At 39.7% G+C, this 27,715-nt stretch overlaps 1 protein-coding gene across 1 annotated transcript; it reads right to left on the bottom strand.

The window, feature by feature from the left end:
• Positions 1–541: 541 nt before the first annotated feature.
• On the bottom strand, positions 542–27,565 carry prima1 (proline rich membrane anchor 1). The gene is made up of 4 exons (XM_028437166.1): positions 26,739–27,565; positions 24,600–24,741; positions 20,398–20,530; positions 542–1,321 (listed from the first exon to the last, which is right to left on the bottom strand). The coding sequence occupies exons 1-4, from the start codon at positions 27,003–27,005 to the stop codon at positions 1,222–1,224; spliced, it is 642 nt and encodes a 213-aa protein (XP_028292967.1). The 5' UTR covers positions 27,006–27,565; the 3' UTR covers positions 542–1,221.
• Between the last annotated feature and the right edge of the window lie 150 nt (positions 27,566–27,715).

The following is a 27,715-nucleotide window of genomic DNA, read 5'->3' as shown; positions in this document are numbered from 1 at the left end:
GGCATCAAGACTCTGGAACAAGATGAATTGACCAGATGATCACTTTTCAGGGGGTGCCCCAGCTTGCGCGTGAAAACAGAGAACGGCCGATGACATGGCACATTCACAAACCACATGATGACGGTGATGGTCCCTGACTTTACAGCTGAAGTCTTAGGGGGAAACAGAGCGAGTTTGAACAGAGAGAGAAAGAAAAAAATAAACAACGGATGTCAAAAGTTTTTGCTGCAGAAGCACATTTTCTGCATCAGCATCTCAACAAACCGACAGCAGGCTTCAAGCATCGCAGCATCGCAAATGATTCGTTTTTTTTTCTTTAATTAAATTATTTACTTAGAAAAGAAAGCTATAAAGAAATAAAGTGTATTCGTCAAGATGTTTGAGATTTGTGAGTCCCTTTCAAGACAGTTTGTCTTCAGTAGAAAAATAAATTAATAAGTAAATAATTAAATAAAACAAATAGATAAATTAATGAATATGTATAAATGTATGTATGTATGTACATTACATTGAGTCTTTAGTGGCTTTTTGGCATGGTAAAAATAACCAGAACGTCCAATGTTGATGCGTTTTTTTTTTTTTTTTTTTTTAAATAAAGGTTTCTTTAAATTGCATAGTCAGATGAATCCACATCCCAGTCTGCCAGTAACTGCACAACAGCACACATCTCCCGACGCATCTCAGATTAAATGGAGAACAAAAGTTGGACAGTGTGAGGGCTCGAATATAAAAATGCTGCATTCTCTGTAAAATCGGCATGCATGTTTGTGTGTGTGTGTTTGTATCTGTATGTGTGTGTGTGTGTTTGTATCTGTGTATGTGTGATGGGGCCAGAGACTGCTGGGCTGCCATATTGTCTGTAGCTCCATTGCAGATGTCAACAGTGTTTGAGGTCTGGATCTGCTGAAGACTGGCAGTTTGTCCCTTTCCAGCCATCAGCCAACCAGCCTGTCAGCAACACTCGCTGTTACTACAGAGCACAATGTTCAGCCTGCTGTGACGCTTTCAACACCACGGGGGAGGAGTTTGAGGATCTGTTCTGGGTTCCTTTTCCAACTTTGTTACTCCCTCTGGAGTCGAGTGCAGGCGTCTCCAGTCTGGGGCGAGATGTGAAGCAGAGAGGGAAGGTTTTTACCTTAACCTCTGGGATTCTTCTATTCAGGGTTATTTAGTGTGAGATGATGGCGTTGTTGGGGCCTGCGTGCTCCACCAGGTCACAGTCTATACCACAGTGTTGTTGGTTCCCATGGCCTTCTTGTTACGGATGCTCATGGCGTACTCCCCTCGGCTCGTCCCGTTCTCCTCCTTACGTAGAGGTTTCCTGTAGATGGATATTTACAGAAAGTGAGGAGGAAGTCTTAGATGAGAGTATATACGGTGTGTACATTTTAGGATATACTCAGGTCTCAGAGTGAGGTATCGGGTATCAGAAAAACTTCCGTCATTTATCAGACCTAATGGACTCAATGGTCTGTAACACTTTACTTGAAGTTTTATACATAAGGCTGACTTTACGCTGTCATTATCTGTCATTAACATGAATAAGGTGTCATGAAGGCTGTCATTAAGTGTCGTTGGCTGAATTATGACACCTTTCACAAAATTATGACACCTTTGAAGCTATGTTGGCATTTTTTGGGTTAGGTGAAGGGATCTAGTGGAGTTAGGTAGGGTTAGGGTAACGAAGGGTTAGGGTTCGGTGTTAAGGCAGGGGTCACCAACCTTTCTGAAACTGTGAGCTACTTCATAGGTACTGTATAGTCCAAAAGGCTACAAATTAGAAAAGCACTTCTTAATGAATACATTCTCATAGTTTCACTTTAACTAGATGGTAAGATGATAAGAAAGGCTAGTAGTAACATAAAATGGTAGGAAATGTTGAGGTTTCAACATAAAACACTTTATTTCTCCCAATTCCTAAAATTATTTCATTTTGATTACATTTTATTGAAAATTAACCTGCATTTATATCATATATATCACATTATATATAACATACTACTGACCATAGACTAGATTTGCAACACTTAAAAACATTTGTCACAATGTTTCTGTGCAATTAAATGTTTGAAGATTGTTAACTTTACTAATTACTGTTTACATCTCTCATATGCATACATCTTTGTTAGTTTGAATCCTGGAAAGTTAATCAAATGGGACATATTGATGACTAGAGCTCCTGAGGGCACCTCACATGGTGCCTGCACGCTACCTGGTGCCCACAGGCACCGGGTTAGTGACTTTTGTGTTAGGGTAACGAACGACACTTAATGACAGCCTTCATTACACTTATTCATGTTAATGACAGGTGCCATGTCACAATAATGACAGCATAATGTCAGCCTTATGTATAAAACTTCAAGTAAAGTTTTACCCAATTGTCAAACCAAAAGCCGTCAGATGAAACGGCCTCAGGCTTCAAAATAAAAGTAGTCAGACTCAACGACCTCATTTTGTTTTACGTTGTATTTTGAAGAAACCAGAAAGACACATGATGTCATCAGTATGTGCTGCTTCAAATACGAGAGTAAGTTTAAAGCTGTTATTTTCTATTCATTTTTAAAGGTTAAGATAAATCAATGTTTAATTGACCTATGTATTTATTATTAATCAAACAATAGGTTGATACATCTTAACTTTTAAAAAATAAAAGGAAAGAATAGCTATTCAACTTACTTCTTCATGTGTGCTTTCAGTTCCTTCAAAATAAAATACCCGTGATTTATGGACTGAGGCCGTTGAGTCCGATGACTTTTATTTTGAAGCCTGAGGCCGTTTCATTTGAGGTTTTGCTGAGACATGAGTCTGTTTAGCCAGATAAAAGCAATAATACCCAACTGCAGCCACGGGTACAATACAAGCAACGCCCCCTACAAACCACGCCCACGCAAGCAATTTTTCAATGCGCTGAGTCGTTAAAAAACGCCCACATGAGCGACGATGGAAACCACACCCCCTACAAACCACACCCATGCAAGCAATTTTTCAATGCGCTGAGTCGTTAAAAAACACCCACATGAGCGACGATGGAAACCACACCCCCTACAAACCACGCCCACGCAAGCAATTTTTTAATTTAAACAATGTGCTGCGCTGCTAAAAAAATGCCCACATGTTCGACGGTGTCCAGTGAAGCAACTTTTCAATGAAACCTTGAATTTACCCAGGGAGTGGAGACGGTAGCAGTTGAGGTTAGTGGAACGGTTCATGTCCAGGTATTGGATCAGGGGGATCGATAGATTTCCTCTATTACCTCACTCAGAGACCTGAGGATGTCCTAAAACGTAAACCGAGAGAGATTTTAACGTTTCATTCACCCTATGCCAAAGGGCCACGCCTTTAAACCGTGGGTTTCTGTTAACCTTCAAGCTGATTTAATTTCTCCTGCTGATCTGGCTGCATTTGCTGCTCTCAGCTATCCTTTATAATAAGCTCAATGTTCAAAGGTCAATTTTACAAGGAGACAGGAGGAAAAGATACATCGCAACGCAGGGGATAAGGCAATTACCTGCTTGGACTGGAAGATACCATCTCCCCCCCCCCTCCCCTAAGTAATGAGCATGTGTGGCTGTCAAAACAACTTGAGAATAACATCAATTCATGCGAAATATTCTGTCCAGCACTGCTTTAGAAAGCACCATCCTTTTCTTATTAGTAATTCCTAATGCAGAATAAAGCTGCAACCCTTGATCCCCTGGCTGCTGCCGGCCTATGAAGAGCAGTATCATTCAATGCAGCCCTTTTCATGCACTCCTTGATGCCTTTGTGAGTATTATGTTTGTCCAGTGTACTGTGGCTTTCTTCAGCGACCCCCCCCACCCCCCACCATCAGCTCAGCTGCTCTTCCCTGCTCGAGCTTATGTAAGTCAGAGACAGATCTGAATACAGTTAGTACAGTCATTGTCCCACTCAACACTGTACAGTGCCTTCACTGGCAAACGGAGGAAGGACCCTTGAGCGACATCTTAGTTCAGCATCTCCACTCCTCTAAAAGCCAGAGCTGGTCAGTCCGACTTTGATGGATGGCACAAATATTATTTCTCTTTCCAGGCACCAGGCAGCGTGCAGACACAAAGTCCTTACAGGGCCAAATGAGCATGTGTGGCATGATGTATTCCATCATAACAGCCAATAATATCAATCAATCAAATTTCATTCATAGAGCACTTTTCAAATATACAATATAATTCAAGGTGCTATAAAATAAACCAGTGTGAATTGTGATTATTACTCTGTTGAGAGCTGAGCATACACATTTACATTACTCTCATAGTGACCTAGTGGTGGAACATAAAGAATTGGGCTTTGAATTAAACAATATAGAAGTTTGTTCCCCTTATCATTGTTTGTTTATTTATTTCATTCAAGACAACATTACAACTAATTTCATTCTGCTCCATCCATATTGAAAAAAAAGAAGAAAAGATGAATGAAAAGGAGCAGAAAGTAGCACAACTTTTAACATCTGCCCCCTCCACAAAAAACAATTACATTAAACAAAGGCAAACTGCAACGCTCATTTGAAACCACAATACAGTTACACCGCTGTTTCACACATTTTACATTCTTTATGAACATATTAAGTAATCTTAATAATTTAATGTCATCATTTAGATTGTTCCATAGTGTGATAATTACTTTCTCTCTTAATGATTTATTTGTTGCAGATTTTCTGTTTGTTTGAATAAATAAATAAATGTTAGTGAACATGAAGATGCATTGTTCTAAAGTTCAGTACTAAGATGTGTATTTGTGCTTCTGTTCAATTTTGTATAAAACACGATGAAGTGTGGGAAGTGTTTAGTTGGAAAATACTGAAAAACCTGCATTTTTCTGCATCTTTGAAGGTATTCTACCAATATTTGCTTTTCCTTCCTGTGTATAAAATAAACAATGAATGAAATGAAGGATAAAACATTTTTTTAGGTATCTGTTCTTGTTTCAACAATAACTAAGTCATGATGTTGTTGCCTTGTAAAGTACGACCTAGTTTAAACCTTCATGTATTAGGGCCTTAACATACTTTAGTCTAAATTTATTATTTCCTTAATATTATTTGATGAATCCTTTATTTATTCCCTGTTTTTCAGCTTTTGCTTGCTGGCATTTCACTTTGTGAAGCAAAATTGTGATTTTGTCCATGATATGAGCTTTGTTTTCCTGTCATCTTTGTCACTGCAGCCCTTCTTCTGTTCTCTGTTTTCCAAGTGATTTAACCTTTCAGTCCATGGCTTTTTGCCTTTATTGTTTTTTAGGTTTTTTTTTTTTGTTTCTGACCCTGTTTTGGACTTTGTGTGTTTGCATGCCAATCTTGTTTTTTGCTTTTAATGCATTTCAGTCCTCACATAAACCCAACCCTGTTTACACATCTTGTTGTTGCCGGATCGTTACGCATGATATAAGTGTCGATAAAAATGTGCAAGCTCATCTGATGTGTTATTTTTTTCTGGCTCGCAAACAATTTATGTCTGACGCGAACTTTAATATGTCAATTCGATAAATCAATGAGAGCATCTTCATGGATGCGCTCCCTCAATTTTCATTCTATGTCTTATACCGTCTTCCCAATTTGTCAGCTGTCTTTTTCCGGTCGGCTGTGCTAACTCCAACCAATCAGATTATTCCACACCTGTTTAACAACTGTCTTGTCGCTGTCAGATTTGAAAACTCTTCCTGCCTCGGCTCTTTCCAGCTGTCACTTCAGCTGCAAGATCGCCCGTCATCCCTCAACCTCCTGCGCTCATCAGTGCTCCCCTGAGATCCCTCACTGCTTGACTCCGATCAGTTTTCTTAGATGAAGACACACACACTCACACACACAACAGAGATGCATGCACACAGTTTTTCTTTACCTTTTTAACCCCTTCTTTGATCTGTATATTTTTCTAAGATGTGGATAGAAATCTAAGTAAGTCCAGAAAGAAGAATTCACCGATTAGCATAAATAAGGTGTCATTAAGTGTCGGTCGTTACCCTAACCCCTAAACCTAACCTTTATCCTAGCCCTACCTAACCCTAACCCCTAACCCTACCTAATCCCTCTAGATCCCTCCACCTAACCCAAAAAATGTCAACATAGCTCCAAAGGTGTCATAATTTAGTGAACAACACTTAAAGACATAATGTCAGCCTTATGTATACCCCATCAAATAAAGTGTTAAAGACTATTTTTTTTCTAGAATTCGTTTTTGATCATGTTTCAGATATAATTTTGCTTTTACTGCATTTTAGTTTAACTGGATTTATATTTCGCAAAGTGAAATTTTAGAAATATAGTTTTCTAAGAATAATTAAAACATTTCTAAAATCTATTTTAATTTTTCAGAAATTTCAGGAAACTCCATTTAAACGCCAGGCGACCTCACATGGGGTCCCGACCCCGAGGTTGAAAAACACTGATTTACTGGCCCCTGAAATAATTTATTTCTATCGTTTTTATCATTTTATCTTCACCTAGCCAGAGCCAGGCTTTACTCCCCTCACTCCCAGTTCCCTATCCTAACCCTAACCCCACCTAACCTCACGAGATCCCTACACTTAAACAAAAAAATGCCAACATAGCTCCAAAGGTGTCATAATTTAGCGTACAATACTTAATGACAGCCTTCTTGACACCTTATTCATGCTAATGACAGATAATGTCAGCCTTATGTATAAAAGTTGAAGTAAAAGTGTATGAAACAAAACTGTAAATTTCATGAACAAACGTTAGCTAATAGCTACAGGACTCACGTTGGCCATCGCTGGGTGTTCTGGGGAAGAGTTAATAGGAGGCAAAGCCATTTATATCTTTGTGGGAGCCCTATGCAGGCCCTCAGTTTGAATATCCTAATGGAGAGATTCCTATACCATTAAATCACATACAGTAGGTTAAACTCAAGGCAAGGGGGCCAAATCCGGCCCTTTAGATAAGTGGTTCTCAAACCTTTTTGGCTGAAGTATCCCCTTTCTCTTATTTCTGAATCCAAGTACATCATCTACATTTTGCTCAGAATTCTGTGAAAAACAACAACAGAGCATAATGATGGAATGAGTGAACGATAACACACATTTTAAAGAATCTGATTTTGTAAATAAGTGGAAAGAAACAGTATTTAGTGCCTCCTGAATAGATTTATTTCTATACTTTTTATCATTCATCTCCCGCCTGATGAGGGACCAAGACTGATCTTTGATGTTCTAATCAAGATCATTTCTATCATCATGTGTGTTTGTGGTGTCATTTTGTTGCTGTTTGTCTGTTTTTTTCAATTATTCAGTATACAGTATTTCTCTCTTATTTTGTGTGTTTTTGTTGTAATTTTTGTATGTTGTTGGTGTTATTTAAATTATTCTATCTCACTGTGTGTGTTTTTGATGTCGTGTTGTAGGTTTCTATGTTATTTCTGTGTATCGTGAAGTGATCTTGTGTATTTATCTCTCATTTAGTGTGTGTTTGTTGTCGTTTTGTGTGCTCCTGCTAATGGTAAGTATTTTTCTCTCTTAGTGTGTGTTTATTTTGTTTATTTTGTTGTTGTCTTTTCTTTTTATTATTCAGTATATTTTTCTCTTATTTCGCGTGTTTTTGTTGTCGTTTTGTGAGTTGCTGGTAATAGTCAGTGTGATTATCATTTTTAACTTAAAATAAACCTAAAAATAAACTCCAAATTTGCTAATTTTCCTCTCTCTCTGTCTCAAGTACCCCCTGTAGTGCCATCGCATACCCCTAGAGGTACACATACCCCCATTCGAGAAACACTACTTAGACCATCCAATTTGGCCAGCAGGAGAAAGCAAAAAAAGACAAAAAAAAACATACATTATTGTGTAAATTACCAGATATTTAAATTGTAAATATCTCACCCCTTCTAAATACACTAATTCAGTGAAACTCTACAATATTTGGAGGATTGCAATGTTCCCATGCTTTTATTACATGACTTCAGTCATTTTACATCTCAAACTGTTCAAAGTACTTTATGTATCATTTATACGTGGAAGTGAAAACATGGGTACATTAACGTTGAAATAGCTTATTTTCCTGCCTAAAATCTGTGTCCAGCTTAAGATCAAACTACGTTATATTTGGCCCCTGAACTGAAATGAGTTCAACACCCCGGCATTAAATGGTCCACAAACTGCTGATTTATGTGTACTTATCAGTTATTTCCGTAATATCTTTTAGCTGACTTAATGACTTTGCATACACTTTATCCACACTGAGCAACTTTGGATACCAATGATTTTGACCTAATTACGCCTCAAAAACAGTCACCGCTTATTTTGTTCTTATGTACTACATTTAATTTCAAGCATATTAGAGATAATGTGCTTATTTTCACACAATCCGCCTATAGCCAGTAACACCTACGCTAGGAGTAATGCCTGAACCGTGAAGAGGGACTTCCTTGATGGACTGCTTACTTATCACTCGACACTTTTCTAAGTGTCATACTAAGCTGTCAACTGCCCACAATCGGGTGGTGAGATATAAACTAGGAGCTGGATAATGTGTCAGAGTGCGTTAGGACTATAGAGCTTAAATAGTCTCTGTCGAAAACCTACTTTGTGGAGAAAGCCAGGAGCAGTTTTAGCCTGAGGTTACCACTAGCTCTACCACGAGAAGCTGTGTGGTCGTCAAGATGAAGAAAGACTACAGAGCCTCTTGACTTAGCTGGTGAGAAATGGAATTCTATGAAAGGACACCACACCTACAATAAAGTATGTTAATGTGTAATAAAGATTTGGATGATTTGGATTTGGTGGAGATAAAGAAGCAATTTGGAAGCCTAGACTGCCTAGCTGTGGCCATCGACATATGTCGTTTATCTCCATTGGTGGAGAATCTGACTGAGAGTTAAACCTCACTGAACATATAGAACAACTGATCCTCATTCTTTACCTTGTGGGAATGTCAGTGTTCTGTCAAACAAATCAATATATGCCATATGTACCTAAAGCAATATGATGACGTTAATATGGGACATGCTCAGGGATTAGGGGTTACCAGAGCAATTATTTTGTGTGGACAGAACTGTGCTGGGGTTGGTTGGAAGGAATAGCAATCGGAAATACCATTTTGGAGATAGGCGTTTGCGTTTAGTAATGGGAGTGACAACAGGTGAAGTTCTCCATTTTCAAAGCAGTCTTCGGTTCTTGCGCCACGTTTGGACTTGAACTCTGGTCATGGTAAATATATTTGATTTATATAGTGATTTAAAACCACTGTAGTAGTCCCAAATGCTTCCAAATATCACCTCATTCACCAATTCACACACCAATAGGACTGACCTGCCATGCAAGGTGCTAATCAAACTTTGGGAGCAACTTAAGATTCAGTGTCTTGCCCAAGTGAGCCACGGTCGCTCATGATGGAAAGACACGACTGTGGTGGGTCTCATCAACAACAACGATGAGTCAATCTACAGGAGTGAGGTGAGCAGGCTGGCCTCGTGGTGCAAGGACAATAATCTCCATCTGAACGTTGAGAAGACGAAGGAGATTGTTGTGGACTTCAGGAGAACGCACACCCAGCATGCTCCTCTGACCATCGACGGTGCTGCAGTGGAGAGGGTGAGCAGCACCAAGTTCCTGGGTGTGCACATCTCCGAAGACCTGTCCTGGTGCCTCAACTCTGCATCACTGGCCAAAAAAGCTAATCAGCGCCTCTACTTCCTCCGCAAACTGAGGAGAGCAAGAGCCCCATCCTCCATCATGCACACATTCTACAGTGGCACCATTGAGAGCATCATGTCCAGCTGCATCACCGTGTGGTACGGCGCTTGCACCGTGTCCTGCCGTAAGTCTCTGCAGCGCATCGTGAGAATAGCTGAGAAGATCATTGGTGTCTCTCTTCCCCCCCTTCTGGACATTTACAATTCACGTCTCACCCGCAAAGCCACCAGGATTGCAGGTGACCCCACCCACCCGTCCTACAGCCTCTTCAGCCTGCTGCCATCTGGGAGGAGACTGCAGAGTCTCCGTGCTCGAACGAGCAGGCTCAAGAACAGTTCCCCCCTCCGCCTCCTTCCACCCTCTGCCCTCAGTTGTCTACCCTCCTTCACCCCTCTGCCCCCTCTGCCCTCCACCCCCCCCTTCATCCTGCCAGAGTCTGCCCCTACAGGACCTGGCATCACCCCCCTCCACCTCCACCCCCTGCGTGCTCCACTAATTCACGCACCCTAAACTCTGCACAGCCGTCATTGTATTGTTATGCTATTTGCACACTACCTCACTTTTTAACTTCATCTGCACTCTGTTTATATTATTAATACTGTAATTTATTTATATTCTACCTCATAGTAATTTATCCACATTCTACCTCATTGTTGTTCGTTATTTGTTATTTGTTGTCCGTATGTCTTTAGTTAAGTTATTTGTTGTATAGTATTGCTAGTTGTTTTTTTTTTTGTGTGTTTGTTGTGTGTTTTAAGTGCTCTTTTTATGCACTGCAGGTTTGCACTGGGGGTTGGGGGGGATTGCAATTTCATCTGTGCTGTATGTTTAACATGGGGCATATTTGACAATAAAGAACTTTGAATCCTTGAATCCTTGAACAAGATACCAGATACAGGTAGATGAACTAAGTGTTCCTTTGCAGCATACAGGGTAAGTTCAGTGGTCTAGGAAGAGCTCAATGTAGAGCTCCTCCTCCTCTAAGAGTAGACTGTTAAAATGGCTCAAGATTCTGGTCAGAACGACCTTGTTGGACTGGTGAGATTTTAGCTTTCTGCTGGTCTGGGAATGAGTCTGAATTCTTTGAGATGAACTGAAAGAAGTCACTGTTATAGAAGAGGACATCTGGACATGGTTGCTCCAAATACTGTACTTGTAACTGTACTGATGATGGATAAAATTATTACACCAGCCTTTATTCACTTGTTTGTTTGTCTGTTAGAAGGATTTGAAAGTACTTAACTTGACAAAATTATAACCAACAATAGACGTTATGACTTTGAAGATTCTGTTACGTTTTGGAAGGAATCCGGATCAATCTGGATCAGTTTTATCTCTCATCATTGGTGAAAGTTCAAACACTTGTGTGTCAGTTTTTAAATTTACCGACCTTTACAAAATTTGACTCAATTATGTTGGGTTGGTTCCTTAATTTCTCCACCAAGTTTCATCCTGATCGGATCGGGAATACATATTTCATCTCGATTTTTTTTAAAAATGGGGGTGTCCTTTCTTTTCGACCTACTGTTTCATTATTGATGGGGATAGAAATTTCTTCCAAGCCTTTAAAGTGTAAATGATCATGGTACCATGATCAGGATCACCGATCCACATAACTGCCAATACCTGGCAAAGAGGAGATTTGGCGCTTGGTCTTGGATAACCCTCAACACTTTATTCTCTTTTGTTTTACTACTACAATTAAGTCCATTTTTAAAATAATCTTGGCAACAAAAGTACCTTCCAATATAAATTCATCCCTGCAGCAGCTTCTTTTTTAGTTCATGCAGCACTTCAGTAGCAGCAGAACAAATGACTTTCCCATTTAGTGCTAATTAGCAAATGCTGTGCTGCTTACACGCAGGCCTTAGCTGATGAACACTGTAGATGTTGTACTTTGCATCAGCACATTAACAATGTCATTGTCAGCACGTTAACATGCTGATGTTACCCTTTATGTGCTAGGGCGAATGGAAGTGGATTCCTTATCTTAGCAGAATTAAAAAGGCACACGTAGAAAGCCTCTCTTTAAATTTAACTTGCGCACTTTAATCACACTTTTATGATCTGATATTGATTAGATGCCATTGTTTTAAACTGCCAATGAACTCTTAACAATTTGCTTGAACCTTTATGGTCTCAAAGTCATTACAAGTTGATATTTTTACTGCCACAATGACCACACCAGCCATTATCATCATCGCCAACACGTAATAGAAAATAAAAAAAAACGACAGGCTTTTAGGTGGTAATGGTACTCTGTGTACTTAATGGCATTATGAGCTCATTAGAGGTCATAAGAGCCAACCTAATGTCTCCAGACAAAAGCTATAAACAAGAAAGTGAGACAATGACGAAGACTTCCTTGGGGAGTCTGTCAGTCAGCTTAGGCGTCTCGTATCGTATGGCGTCACAGTTGGGAAACACAAGCATAAGATTCTGTCTCCCAATGGAACAAACACAAAAAAAAGGCCTGGAAGAAGGAACTGTCCAAAACATGCATGAAAAACCCTCTGCTGAAGGAATTTGGGATACACCCAGGGGTGGACTGGCCATCTGGCATATCAGGCTTTGTCTTGGTGGGCCGGTCCGGTCCGCTACGTTTTGTTTTTTGCATTTTTTTGACAAGCAAGTGAAGGCAGACGTGGTAACAGGATTTTGGTCTAAAAACGTGGCAAGAAAAGAAGGAATAGCGACTAAAATGGGCCAAAAGCAGTTAAAAATGGCCAAAAAATTGGCAAATAAAGATGAACCAGGTGGTAAGGACAGCTTAAATGGGCAAAATGAGGCAAACAATAGTAAAAAAAAGGGCAAAAATGGGGAACAAAAAAAGGCAAAATGTAGGGAAAAAAGGAAATAAGTGATATTTATTGGGCCAAAGGTTAGCTTATTTGGATGAAAAGTGGTCAAAAAAATTCAAGAAAGGACAAAAATTTGATAAAAGTGTCAAAATGAAATAGCAAAAATGGACAAAAAAAATAGTGAAAAAGTGGTATTTATTGGCAAAAGGAAGCTAAAATCTGAAAAGTGTCAGAACCTTTTGAAAAGGGGCAAAAACGGGACAAAGGAAGTTGCAAACTGGCTGAAAAAAAATTAGGAAAAATGGGTTAAAAAGTCTCCACCTTTTAAGGTTTTCTAGTGGAATAATAATTGAAGTTAAGACATAAAAAGCCACATGTTGAGCATTACTGACTTAATAACGGCTTCTATGTTGTGTCCTCTGATAATGTAGTGGACTGGTCTGGACAGAAAAGGCCAGGGATGCATTTTAGTCCCAGTACACCCCTGGATACGTCAACGTTTTCTCTGAGGAAAGCCAATGGTTACAGACGAACTGGGAACTCTACATCGAGAAAGTCTGTTCAATCTCTGCGTCTTTAAACCGATGCAGTAATGTTGCAGTTTGGGGATTACAATCAGTCCATTCCTCATTCTGTCTTTATTGGCCCCGAGGGGGCAATCTGGTTTTCAGCTTTGCGATGACACACACAAAGGAAAAATTCAAACAAGGATCCATTAGTGGACACTGCAAAGACAAGATAACAGACATAATAGATATATACTTCATGGGGGAAATGGGAAAACAATAACTCAGTATCTGTGACTCTAAAAGCCATTTAGGGTAAATGATGATAAGACTTAAAGAAGCCCACTGGCACCAGATTTAGTCTGTTCTTATTTTGTTACTGACCCAAGTAAAGACTGTGTGTGTGTGTGTGTGTGTGTACAACTTGCGTAATCTTGTCATTAGGAGATAAACCTGATAAACCTAAATACTTAAGCTTTTTTTAAATTGACAAGAAATGTTTTCTTCCTCTAATTGTTCTGCTATCGTTGTGTAAAAATCTCCATACAATTAACTGAATAAATAAAGCTGCAGGCTCAGGTTTGTCCATGACTCATCCAAGAAAACATATCAGTAACAAACCACTGTGAGATGCTTTTTAATAATTTACTATCAAACCAAAATGAACTCTTAAAACTTCACTCATGATGTGAAATTTTTAGAAGAAATTGCACTTGACGGCTTCATAGTGATTCTTAATGCAGTTTATCCAAATTGCAGAGTCTGACCAAATACTATAATCACCAGTGAAAATCTGCAGAATTACATTTAAAGCTGCTGGGGACAATAACTAACATTTTAAAAACTGTATTTCACCTGCATTTCATCCGAAACTTTTTTCATCCACTACTGATGCCAGAGTGTGCGTAAAAACACTGAAAAAGTGACATTTCTGGTGATATATACCTTTCAACAAAATGAAATTCATGGAAACACCCGAATACGACAGAAATGCATTGTTTCTCGGAATGACCTAAACACAACACAAGAAACAGAAGAAAAAGGCACGAAGAAAATCACTGTCTTCCTTATCTGGTTTAAAGAAACTTTTCTGCTTCTGTCGTCTTTTCGTTACTCTATGGTATTCCACATCCCACAATGCAAATGAGTGAAGCTTTTCCAAAGTTTAAGTCACATGACCATCTGTCTGTATTTCTGGTGGATTCAAAAACAATCTTGCGAGCGGCAATTACGACCTTCAACATTTGTTTTTGAGTAAATCCTCAAGTTTTTCAGATGAAATATCTTTGATTTTTTGATCTGGGGCCTACACTGTGTCTTTATCTGCAATATAATAAATGTTAGTCATTGTCTGCAGCTGCAAATATATTAATAAATATATTATAGAAAGTAAATATAAAATGGTAAATATATCCATCTATTAATTTGCTCCTGTTTTCAGGGTCAAGGGGGTCTGCTGGTGCCTATGTCCAGTTTTCATTGGGCGCTAAGTGGGGGTACACCCTGGACAGGGCACTAGTCTATCGCAGGACAACACACACACACACACACACACACACACACAGACAACAACTCACACTCACATTCACTCCTACGGGCAATTTAGAAAATCAATTAACTTAAAGTTCAAGTTATTGGATTGTAAGAGGAAGCCGAATAAAACCCACGCAACCAAGGGGAGAACATGCAAACTCCACACAGAAAAGATGGTAAATACATGAGGAAAGTTAAAAAGTACAAAAGCCAGATTGCTCTCCATAACCAGAGTAAAAGAAAGTGAAGGAAAATTACTAAATATGATCTGCTAATGTGTTGGTTTGGCAAAATAAAACTTCTGTCAGCCATCTCAGCCGTCTCTGTGGTCTTATATCTATGAGATGGTGAAGTGCTGTGTGACATTGTTCATGCACAGCTTGTTTGAAGGTGCTTTACTGTGTTTATTTCTCCAAGGATTTCACCTTGCGCTCGCACCGGCCCCATCGCTCTGGGCCACCGCGCAGGGCAGCACGCCGGGGCCTCGCACCGACCTCTGCCCAGGCCTTCAATAATAGATGCCACGCTGTTGACACATGGCAGGTGGCAACACAACACTTCACAGTTTCCATGAATATTTGATGTCAAAGCTGTTCAATCACAGCACATACTCCTTTTTGAAGTTTGGGCAATGGATGGCTGAGAAATTGGGACATGTGTCGAGCTGTTTACAATTACTCTAGCCATCTGGAAATTAGTGTAACCCTTAATGGTTCAAAGAACATTTATCAAAATACACACTGTACGTAGCTGTCAGGTTTATTTTAATCAGCGGTATAATATGATAACACTTTATTTGAAGTTTTATACATAAAGGCTGGTATTATGCTGTCATTATTATGACATGACACCTGTCATTAGCATGAATAAGGTGTGATGAAGGTTGTCATTAAGTGTAGTTCATTACCCAAACCCTTCTTTACCCTAACCCAAAAAATGCCAACATAGCTCCAAAGGTGTCATAATTTAGCGAATGGTGTCATAATTTAGCGAAAGGTGTCATAATTTAGCATACAACACTTAATGACAGCGTAATGTCAGCCTTCTGTATAAAACTTCAAGTTAAGTGTTACCAATAATAGATTAAAATGCCAACATTACACCAATAAAGTTTGTTTTTGAAGTAAGTGATGCACATTTCTCTCTTTTATTTTTTATACAAGTATTTTTTGTGAATATTCTGGTTTACCCATTGGATCGGCCCAGCTGGGATGTATTATCTGTCTTTGTATAAGATTCCCAGAGCGGTAAGAGCTTAAGAACAGCATCGAGCTCCATTATAGACGTTTTTTGGTTCTTTTTTCAGACATTAAGTGTAAGAGTAGATGTTGCTCTTTACCTTTTTTGCTTGACAGTTTCGGCGATGTCTCTCGCCGTCCTCAGAAGCGTCTCACTGACAGCGCGTGACGTGTCAGCCGGCAGGTTTTGACAGCCGGTACGTGCAGCACGCCCAGCAGAGCTGTCAGATCCACCGGGCCAGCCACGCCCACACCAAACCGGCATGTCGCGGCGAACCCAACAGACTTGACCGCCCCCCACCGACTACTTTTTCTGTAGTAGGGTGTCCCAGGTGTGTGAGAGCATGTAGCCCTCCCCCTCGTCTCTGTTCATGGCCTTCTTCGCATGCTTCCTGATTTCTATGGCCTCCTTGATCAAAAGTTTGTGTTTATTTTCTTCTACCCTTATGATCCTCGCCTCGTCCCAGTCCATAGTGTGTATGTTTCGCTTGCAGTGGTGTGTCGGCTAACATGGTTTCTATTTTCGGTGTCCGTGACCACTGTTGTTTTGTTTTTGTCTGCTGGTAAGATGTGATGGTTTTGTACTTCTTTAGAGAACTGTTGGCTGCTCTTTCTTCTTTTGTGATGTTGCTTTTTGGGAGTTTTGCTGTCTTCAGTGTGCCTGCTACAGTGTTGCGTATTTCAGCCTTGTTGCCTTGGTCCTGTATTTTTTGACTCATATATAATTTGCGTGCTTAGTCTGTCGATTTTGTTTACTGTTCCTCTTATCCTTTCTTTGAGTAAGTCCTTTTTGGTTCAGGTTATTATCTTTTCCGCATTTTTGGATCGGATTGGGTTGGTGGTATTCAATCCTCATCCTTGTATCGGTGGTTTAAAACTAAGTGGTTGTGGAAGTGTGCTTGTGCCTGTTCCAGTTTTTCTAGTCGGCGTCTCCATATCTTCCTCGCAATAGCTCAAAAATGTTCATCATGTCTTCTTCCTACTATAGACATTTTTGGTTCTTTTTTCAGACATTAAGTGTAAGAGTAGATGCTGCTCTTTACCTTTTTTGCTTGACAGTTTTGGCGATGTCCTCAGAAGCGTCTCACTGACAGCGTGACGTGTCAAGCAAAAAAAGGGAAAAAAGAGCAACACCTACTCTTACAATTAATGTCTGAAAAAAGATCCAAAAAACGTCTATAGTAGTAAGAAGACACGATGAACGTTTTTGAGCTACCGAGCTCCATTAGTCAGTTGGTCCAAGTTTTATTTGTTTTGCCTTGTTGTATGGCTGACAGCCTGGACTGCAGCATTATGTCTTTCTGCTTTGGATGGCACAGCAACACTGAAACGCAGCATGTGTCTGAATCCTCGTCTCTTCGCTTGCACACACCAGCCTTCCTGGCACCGTGGACTCTAAATAGAAGTGTATTTGTTTTCCTTTTAGCTCGCTTTTGCTTCTGACAGATGAGTGGCAGACAATGATTATAAGAAATAACGAAAAGGACAGGAGGGCTGGGACCTGCAGAGCTCCACAGTCTGTGGTGCTCAGGCTTTGGCCCTCGGCCAGCTGATTTTCATTGGGAAAGCCCGGAGCGTTGTGGGGCTAGAAGGGCTATATATAACCGACTGTTTTTTTTCTTATTGACAGATGCCTGCTCACAAGGTTATTGACTAAAAATCCTTCATTACTGTCTCTGTGTGCTTTAGTAGGCAACATTTCACCTGTCTGCTCCATTGGGCGGTTTCCTCTCCCTCCTTCTCAGAAGCGGAGGATGATTAGAGGATCCGTGACAAACAGTAAAGGGATCAGATTTTTCCTAGAACTACTCTCCTCCTGGCGTGAGTAATAAATGTATAATGAGGCCAGTTTGGACCTGCATGTTGTTTGCTTTTCAATCTGAATAAAGGGAAGGGGCAGCTTGGTGTGGCAAAAAGTCTGTATAGTCTAACAGGGGTGTAAAGAATAGTGATATATTCTACTCAAGTAGAAGTACTGCTAATTGACTGAAATTGTGCTCAAATACAAGTAAAAGTAAGTCATACATAAAATACTCAAGTACAAGTAAAAAGTAGCTCAAAAATAGTACTCAAAGTAAAAGTTACTAGTTACTCTCACCCCCCCCCCCCCCCCCCCCCCCCATGCTTATTGTTGGCAAAAAATCTTGCCACGGTTCTCTTGCATACAGTAAACATCTCATGAAGAGACCAAGTTTACCATGATTGGAACTTAATTTATTTTCCACAAAGGCATTTGTATAAAATAAAAAGTTTGCAAATTGAAAATTCTACTTTTTGTAACATTTTATAGTTAGATGTTGATGCCTGCTTTCAATGTGTGTTTGTTTGTGTGCATGTTGTGTGATCTACTTTATGTGGATAATTTTTATGTACATGTTGAACTTTTATTCTGAATTTGTATATTGTTTTTTTAATTTGTAAGTGATCGTTGAGATTACTTGTTTTTTTGCTGTGAAGCACATTATGTTGCCTTGTGCATGAAAAGTGCTATAATATAAAGTTTGATTTGATTTGATTTGATGTGGGTAACAACATAATAGGTAGAAACCACAAACTGAACCATAGAAAGTGGCTTTGATCAGAAATAGCTCGACTAAGAACATAGGATTATGTTCAATGTGACCATTAAACGGAAATAGAAAAATTATCACAAAAAATAATAATTTAATTAGTAACAGTTGGGTGTAGAAATGTAATGAATTACTTCATTCCTTTTAAATTGTACTTAAGTACAAGTAAAATTAGTGACTTAGAAATGTACTCAAAAAAGTACAACTGCCCATAAAAGCAACTCAATTACAGTAACATGAGTGCTTCACCTCTATAGTGTAGAACCCACCGAGCTTCAGGACACGACCTGCACCCATGTATAAAAGATGTGGCCTGTGACTGAATGACTGCGCAAATTAATTCATAAATAATGACTTGGGTTTAGGGCTGGAGCCTGTATTGCAACAACACTTTCTTACCACTGCTGCATTTAAAAATATAAAAAAATAAATTAAAAAAAACCTGCCCCTTGGCTACACAGGGGGCTGGAGAATTGCCATAATGAATTCCTGAGCCAACCACCCATTACTTCCACTGCCTGACTTTGCCTATTTGTTGTTAAAAGAAAAGAGAAATAGAATTCTGCCGAGGAAAGCCATATCTGGCATGCAGGCTTAATATAGCTACATAAATACAGTAAAGTATGATACTAAATCTATGTAAATACACATAAATAAAAGATGCAGGAGCCGCCTCATTTAACACACATGGCTGTTTCCACATGACTTAACATCTACGGTATATTTCATACAGTGTGTAAATATGCCAGAATGATGTATGTGTGAATGTAAAGATGCTATATGCTTACGGACGGCTGCACACAGGCTTACTTGGCACGCTCTGCACTGTGCAGACATGAGTGTGTGTTTGTTAAATGTCTGCCAACAGTTACGTGGATGTCAGAGTGCATGTGTGGCACCACGCAGCCTGAATGTCACAAAGAGAATTGGGTCTGGTTGTGCTGCAGGCTAAAAAACCTCACACAGCTCTTTTTCTAATAAGCCGAATGGGGGAAAAAAGGCTGCAACAGCGTCTCAACAGGATTCTCGGGATTCCTGCACTTCCCTCCTGCTTCCACATTCACAAATCTGGCTGCCAACCAGGACAGAGCCTGAGACTCTTATGGACATTAAAACCACCACAGGATACTGATGTCATTGAACACTTAAAAAAAGAAGAAAAAAAAGTTTAAAATTTGTTTACACGGCTCATTTTGGTGTGTATTAGTGACATCTGCAGCATTTGATCTAATCCTGACCTCAGCCTGTCCCAGAAGGGTGATTTCAGGGTCATCTTTTCTTACTACGGCGTATTAGGGCCACCCTAAAATGAAAAGAAATCTGAAATTAAAGTCGTAATGTTTTGACAATAAAGTCAGAATTTTATTAGATTAAAGTCATAATATTTCAAGAATAAAGTCATAATATTTCAAGAATAAAGTCATAATATTTCAAGAATAAAGTCATAATATTTTGAGTCATATCTTAAAAAACTCGTAATGGTATGAGCGCTCAGAATACCCTGTTGAAGTAAACGCAACATAACACCAATAGCCCTGAAGTCGACCACTTCCAGCCAGTTCCTCCTACACAAAAGAGGCTATTTGCTCCAAATCAGTCGGGTTCTTTTGTCGGAACAAACGCAAACGTCTGCAAATTGGCTTTAAAGTCCTTAAACTGATAACAGTGAGGTAATGATGAGGAAAACGGTTCAGTATTTCGTCGTGTGTGAAACCTAAAGAGAAGTATAATCTGACTAAATGCTTCATAATCTCCATAACGCACTTCATTTTTATTCTCATAAAATTATAACTTTATTCTTGAAATATTGTGACTTTAATCTCGAAATATTCCAACTTTAATCAAGGAATATTATGACTTTATTCTGAAATTACGATTCTATTAAGATACGACTTTATTCTCTTAATCTTGTAGTGCCCAGAGTTTTTATTTTATTTTAATATGGCCCTAATACACCGTCACACAATCGAATGGAAAGCTATGACAAGTAAACTACGCAAGATGGATTTGTTTTTTCCCTCTGGCCCTTCGTACACGCAGAGGTGTTCATCTTAGTAAATACGAGAACAGATTAAAAAAGAGAGTAACCACTGACCTCTTGATAGCCTTGTAGCAGATAATGATGGCTGAGAGGAGGAACACAACTGAGGCACACCCTACTGTCCCAAGCACTATAATGTCCATCTCCATCCACCAGGGCCTCAACAATGGCACCATGGGCTCTACCGCTGAGAAAGGAAGATATAGACAAGATACAGAAGGAAAGAGAAGCAGAAGAGGAAAAATTAACATTGGATACTCAGTTGATTAACCGGTTAACCACCAGCCATCTTTTCTCCGAAATTCACATACACATAACAAATAAAGTTTTTCAAAGCTTTTACATGGCTTACATGGCAATTTTTTTTTCCAGATTTATGTAGAACCCTTAGCAGTTACAAATGAAATATACGATACTGAGAGACAATAAGTAGAGTTTTAAATACAGAAGTATGTAGTCCATCTAAAACCCCCCAGAGATTTACTTCAAATATGAAGCCAATTCTCAATAGGGAAGGCTAGAAAAGCAAAAATAATTGAACTATTGTATGGGCATCATACAAAATGCTTTTCATACAAAATGCAACTCAAAGTGCTTTACATATTTAAAAACCACACACCACATCATCCACGCACAAACACACACAGACATATAGGTTCAAATACAGACAGTGACGTATCGTACATCGCTGGGTACAGAGGATCTAATAATAAACAACAGGCCAAAGATACTGTTGAACTAATATGAATGAAGATAATAATTACTGGAGTTACACTGGAAACACAACCTGAACTGGAGTTCTGCTACTGAATCTGCATTACAGTGAATAGTTCAATTCTTATGCAAGTCACCAAAGTGACATGTAGGTGATTTTTTCCCCCCAGCTCGCTGGGATGCGTCCTCGCCTGTTCTGTAGGTCTTAGGTTCAAAGATATCCAACCCGACACCATGAATCATTTACGGTCCCATCAGCCTTCCTTATACCAGCACTCTTGTCTACACCAATTACTGTTGCAGGAAACATCCTGCTCATTGCACACTAGTTCTCCAGAGTAAGACCACTCACCAGAAATATTGTATAAAGTCATCTGCATCAGCAACTTTGCATCTACAGTGCAAAACTTTGCTCCTCTCGCTTTGCAGCGATTGATCTCCACATCTAGATCAGTTTAGTCATGTGCAAAATCTATGCGTCCATCTAACTGTGAATGCATGTTTGTTCCAGTGTAATTCATCAGAAAAAAGCATCCCGTACTGAATATACAACAGCATAATCCTGCATGCAGTGATATTTTATTGTGAATGGGATGGACGGCGAGGCTGTAGACTATTTTCCAATGACAAACAAGAAGAGACATTGCTCCTCGGGTACAACACACCACTTCATAAGTCACTATGAATTTAAAAGCTCCTCTCAGCCAAACTTCAATTTTAATCCTTCGTTTTGTCAACGGCTGTAAGATTTAGTTCAGTCTGTGGTTAGGATCTTCTTCATCGTGATAAGGCAGGGGACCGTTTTAAGCACACAGAAATTTAGTGAGCACTGCCAATTTTTCTTCATTTGTAAGAATTTCAACAAACAGATAAGGTCTAAGACACTTTGCCAGATTTTTTTCTACTGTATATTAAAAGCATTTAAGACCACATTTGAATGCCTAAATCCAGCCACCACAGTATGAAAATTGGGATACTGAAGGAACAGTGGGATAATAAGGTGTCTCAGTGGATTAAATTGAGGAATGTTTGAGGGGAAAACTGCTTTATAATAAATTATTCATTGTACCTTCACACTCTGAACAGATTTATGTGTAAAGTAAGTAAGTTGAAATTACCCCAACAATCATTTTTATCGAGAAAAGGGCAGTTTATGAAGTGATCATATCATTCTTGATCAAAAAAAGAAAAAGTAAAAGAAGATGGAAAAAAGACAAAATGGCAAAAATACACAAATTAGCATACAAAATGATCAAAAATTGCACAAAAGAACCACATTTAGCAATTTCCCTGGATCCTAATGGAATGGGATTAGGATGGGTGATTCCTCGGAGTCACCAAATGGCTGCATCATCAGCAACAGCTGCCCATTTCAGTTCACTGCTCATGTCGCTGCTTGAGATGACACAAATCTTCCTTCATTCAGTCGTTTGAAATACATTTTCTAAACCGTCAAAGCATTTACCATTCACGAGGAGTAAAACTGCCACAACAAGCATCGGATTAGCACATATTTACACACATACACCCTGTTTTTTCCTGCCAACTCAACATCAAAACAAACTTGAAACGGGTTGGTTTATTAGCCTCTTATCTCTATAAAATTATAGCTAATTTAATTAACACATCCGTGTTTTAATCAGGGCTCCTCCGGGGGAAACCCTACCACTGAGCCACTGAGCTTGGCAGCCCAGCGGGCATGGATTTCACAGGCAGCTGGGTACTCCCCAAGGTCAGACCCCAGCATAAATTATCCCTGTGTTCAGCTGTCAACATCCTGCTGGCTCCATCACACACACACACACAGACCCACACGTGGAAAACTGCACCAATCAGTCATACAGTAATCCCAGGGGGTCACTGATACTTTTTTTTTTTTTCCTCACTGCATAAATGGAAACACTTCACGTCAAAACACTTTCTTCTGCCAGCTGCTTGACATCTGGCTCGGAGCGAGATCCAAACTGTGGGGTGGGAGCTGACAGAGTGACAAAGACAGACTTAGAGAGGCAGACAGGTGCCACACCTGGGAGTTAAAAGGCAGAGGTGTAAAGACTACTGATATATCTATACTCAAGTAGAAGTGCTGTTAATTGATTGAAATTGTACTCAAGGACAAGTAAAAAGTAGCTCAATTAAATAGTACCAAAGTCAAAGTTACTAGTAACGTTCACCCCCCACATTTATTTTTGGTAATAAATCTTGCCACGATTCCCTTGCATACAGTAACCATCCCGTGTATAAACTTAAAAAGGAAGAGACGAAATCTTGTCCAATTAAAAATTGGATTTGTTTTTCCACAAAGGCATCTAAATAAAATAAAAGGTTTGTCAAATGTACAATTTTAAAAAATAAACTAAAACTGCAAGCAGCTATGAAAGGGGGCCAAGCCTTCCCGCGCGACTCGGCCCCCTGGTTTTGCGGAGCCCATGGAAGTACGTCACGAAGGATGACGAGCTTGTGGTGAGCGTCGGGACAAAGGCCAACGTGCCGTTTGCAGTGAACACGTAGATATACATTTTATGAAGATGTGATTTAACATTTGAAAGTTACAGGCCAAAATGCGTTTGCACCCATTATAGCGCCATATTGTGGTGCACTTTTTGGTATGGGTGGTCTTAGTGCTCTTCTATACGTACCCTGTAAATTTCACAGCCCTCAACATAATACTTGAGCTGAAATACAGTAAGCGTTTGTTGTGTTTTATTCTCTAACAAGTCAGATCCTACAATACTGAGTCCCCCACACCAAGGAAAGTCTCTCCTCACATTTTGGTCCTTTGAGCTGGATTGAGGTTTGTTTTTTGGGTTTTTTTCAGTCGCAAATCCTACACAGATTTTTATTGTTACAGGAAACATGCCAACTTGGACTTAAAACGTAGACAAAAATGGTATAATCAATTTCAAATCTGCCTAACTTTAAATTAAAAAATCTATGTAATGGTGAAACCAAAACTGGAAATCACAACGGATCAAGTCAGTTTCAACGTGTTTGAGCTTAATCAGATGATATCTTGGTTCATACAACAGTTCTCCGTATTTAATAATAAAAATAAGTTTTTAAAAAGCTACATTTATTAACTATAAAACTGAGAAAATAATTGGCATTCAATGCTGTTTTGGCCCCCCAAGCATTATGTTTAATCTGGTTGGTCGGCTATGATGTGATGAATTTGATTGTTGTCTGGTCATTTAATTTTTACTAGTTACACAATGTCCACTGCTCATTTTAAAACAAAAAATACTAATTTACTCAGTAATAGCTGGGTGTAGAAATGCAACAAATTATTTTACTTCTTTTAAAAAAACTTACTTAAGTATGTGCCATGTTGCTTAGCTGTAAGTTAAATGTTATCGTTCAACTGTATGTTATTATAATGTTTACCTGCCTTAGGTCAGGATGAAATTTAGCTAGTGTGCTAACTCCTGCACATTAATGTTGACACTGTTTGCTGACACATTGACTCATATTTTATGTCCGAATTCCAAAATAAAAAGATTAAATTAAATTAATTACAGTAACTGCTTGCTTAAAGGCCTCACCTGTGGTGTCCAGGAGCCGTGGGGGAGGTGGAGGAGGAGGTGGAGGAGGAAGGGGTGGGTATCTTCTACAGTGACATGCCAACTGGCACTGTTCACTAACTTTCTCCGCCACAGTCCGTGAGCATGACCTCTGAAGCTCTCCCTTATGAAGAGGGAGAGGGGGAAAAAAGGGAGAGAGAGATTGAAATGAGTGAGCCTATCTGTCCTTCGGTGCATTTACTCTGAAGTACCATCAGCAGCACAACGCTGTGCAGCACAAATAGAGATGCTTGAACACTCAGCAGCGCCTCTTTAGCTGGCAGGTTCTGTGGAATATCCTCTCAGCATCCTTTTCATATACCACGGCTCCAGTGTTGTTGTCACTGGAGCTGCTGTGCTGAGTGTGTAGGACATAGACATAGCAGAATAGTATCACATCCATGGCTCCCTGTAAGAAACCACCCACCAACAGAGTGGGCAGCAGGCTGCCCCGAGGAGTGTGTGTGTGTGTGTGTGTGTGTGTGTGTGGGTGGACTTGGAAACTCAAGCAGATCACATTACACATGAACCCTGGCAACACTGTGTGTGTGTGTGTGTGTGTGTGTGTGTGTGTGTGTGTGTGTGTGTGTGTGTGTGTGTGTGTGTGTGTGTGTGTGTGTGTGTGTGTGTGTGTGTGTGTGTGTGTGTGTGTGTGTAACAACTCACCACTATCTGTAGGCAGCTGCACAGGGCAGAGGTTAGAATACTCATCACTATCATATGCCTGCTACAGGGATCCTGATGGGATAACTGTGTTGTTTTCCTCAAATCACATTTGAGCCACTTCATCATGTTCATGTGCTGTGTGTATGTGATTTTTCATGCATGTGCTGAAATAAGGGTGTAAGAAAAGAAAAAAATCTATTCGGCAATATATCGCAATATTTCACTGTGCAAAGCATGTCAAAATTTATTTATTTATTTTTTTCTAAAAAATCATACTTTTGAATGAAAAACCAATTTAATTGCGCTAACATATGCAGGAGCACGTAAACGCCCAGTCACTAGGTGTCAGTAAAACACATCAGACCTTGTTAAACTACCTCACTCCTCAATGCATTTTAGCGTGGAAGTTGATTGCACTTCATTTTCATAAAAATACTGGGCACTTTTATAGATATATGTGGTTAATTTAAAATAATAATAATAATAATAATAATAATAATAATAAATTAAGAACTTAACAGAATCAGAATCCGTTGTAGAAGCAAAAGGTTTTTTTGAAAAATATAATATGACAGTTTGATAAACATACCACTCGTTTTTGATATCGGTACTTGAATTACAGTTAGTTACCATTGACTTGTTCGTGCAAGTTTTAAAAAAATGTAATTAATTGTATTTCATACCATTTTGTACCTGTAAAAATAAAATTTGTAATTGATTTCGGGATGTGTATCGTATTGTTAAGTATCAGGATGTACTGGGATATCGTCAATCATATTGTATCGTCAGATTCATGGCAATGCACACTAGGGCTGGGTGATATATTGAGATTCAAGACATATCAAGTTTTCTATTTTGGTGATATAGAAAAGTACAATATCGCCTAATTTGATATACCTATCTTTTATAGCTTATTTTGTATCAAAATACTAGTTTCAGGAGTTGCTACGACACAGTTAGATGGATTTCTGAGGTCATCCTAACCCAGACCTTCCCCTAAACAGCCACGCTACAGAACTCACTCATACATGCTGTCCACCTTTTAGGCAAAAAAAAAAGACTGAAGTGGCACACATTGTGCAACTGCTTGTTAATAAATGTATCTGTTTGCCATATTGCATCAGCAAATTTAAACCAGAATTGTCTTTCTGGTAGGACTTTATTTGAATTAAAATGATCAAGATGTGTATCGTATATCGCCTTTTTTAGAGAAAATATCGAGATATGAGTTTTGGTCCATATTGCCCAGCACTAGTGCACAACCTTGTTCTGCAGGTGAGCCCATGGAGAGGCACTGGCCCCGAACATCTGGTGTAAACACGTAAACAAAGGCATGGTGTATATTAATCACAGCCTAATGAGTAAATAAGTTAGTTGGGATAGACATCCAGTGGTGGGAGAGATTCTCATGCGTAAACGGACCAGTGGCGCGCGCCTGCCGTGCGTGATGCTTACCTGGCATGAGAGTAAAAACAGTGAGAGAAGGCAGTGAGCGAAGAAAAAAGGCCAAAAACTTAAAGTAAATGGCATCAGATCTTGGACTAGCATTCCTTTTGCGCTGTTCTCGAAGACACTAGGTAGAATGCAGTGGTAGACATATAAGACTGTTTGTGAGAGAACCATCCACCCTATCCAGTTCAGCGGCGATATCTGTGACAGGCGTCTCCAGAAATAGTTTATGCCACAATCATTTTCCTGCAGAAATCCCGTTGTCGGTAGCATAGGACAAGGCGAGTACAGCAGATCTCGATTCAATTCACATCTCGAAAGTAGTTTCTTGTTCTCTCACTTGGCGCTCCTCAGACAGAGGACCTGAATCACACGCCCGCTATACTCCGTGCAATGTGAGGGCGGTGGATTGGCCCCTACCTTTACATCCCTCCTCGGCTGCAAGCATGAGTGCAAATAGGCCACTCAAGCCATCGAAGTTGAAGGAGAAAAAAAGCGATCAGGCAGAGATCCTGGGGATGATCGTGTGGTGGTGGTGGTGGTGGTGGTAGGATTCCTCGCAATGGCATCACACATCCCCTCAACTTATCTAAGACTGAAGACTGAAGAGCCGAGGGTTAAAGTGATGATGCATCCCCCTCCGAGACAAAATACAGGAGCATCACCGCCGCGCACTTGATGCTCACACTCACTCACAGATTCTCCAAAAGTCCCCCTAAAAGCCCCCCTGCGATGACACTTGCTCAATGTGCTTGTTAGATTTTCCTTTTTATATTTTATAGTGGTCCCCTCAAAGTGTAGCCCACAATACGTGGAGGCGAGTCCGTTTGGATGACGCGTAAAGTCAAGTGGAGAGAGAGAGTGAGGGGGAGAGAGTTAGGGAGAGAGAGTGAGGGAGGGAGAGCGTGAAGGATGCCTACCGAGTCCGACCAAAACAAAAATGTTTGCTATGTGCTGCCAGAACACGCTCTGGTCCTCCACTG

This window comes from Gouania willdenowi, chromosome 22 (genome assembly GCF_900634775.1).
Source record: "Gouania willdenowi chromosome 22, fGouWil2.1, whole genome shotgun sequence".
Taxonomy (NCBI): Eukaryota; Metazoa; Chordata; class Actinopteri; order Blenniiformes; family Gobiesocidae; genus Gouania; species Gouania willdenowi.
Note: the sequence above shows the minus strand (reverse complement) of the source record. Positions and strands in the feature narration are given on the sequence as shown.

Coding starts and splice junctions, on each gene's coding strand:
- prima1 (XM_028437166.1), bottom strand. CDS start 27,005: ATGCTACCGACAACGGGATTTCTGCAGGAAAATGATTGTGGCATAAAC. Junction 20,531..24,599: donor ACGGCTCCTGGACACCACAG/GTGAGGCCTTTA, acceptor TTCCTTTCTCAG/CGGTAGAGCCCATGGTGCCA. Junction 1,322..20,397: donor TGCTACAAGGCTATCAAGAG/GTCAGTGGTTAC, acceptor ATCCATCTACAG/GAAACCTCTACGTAAGGAGG.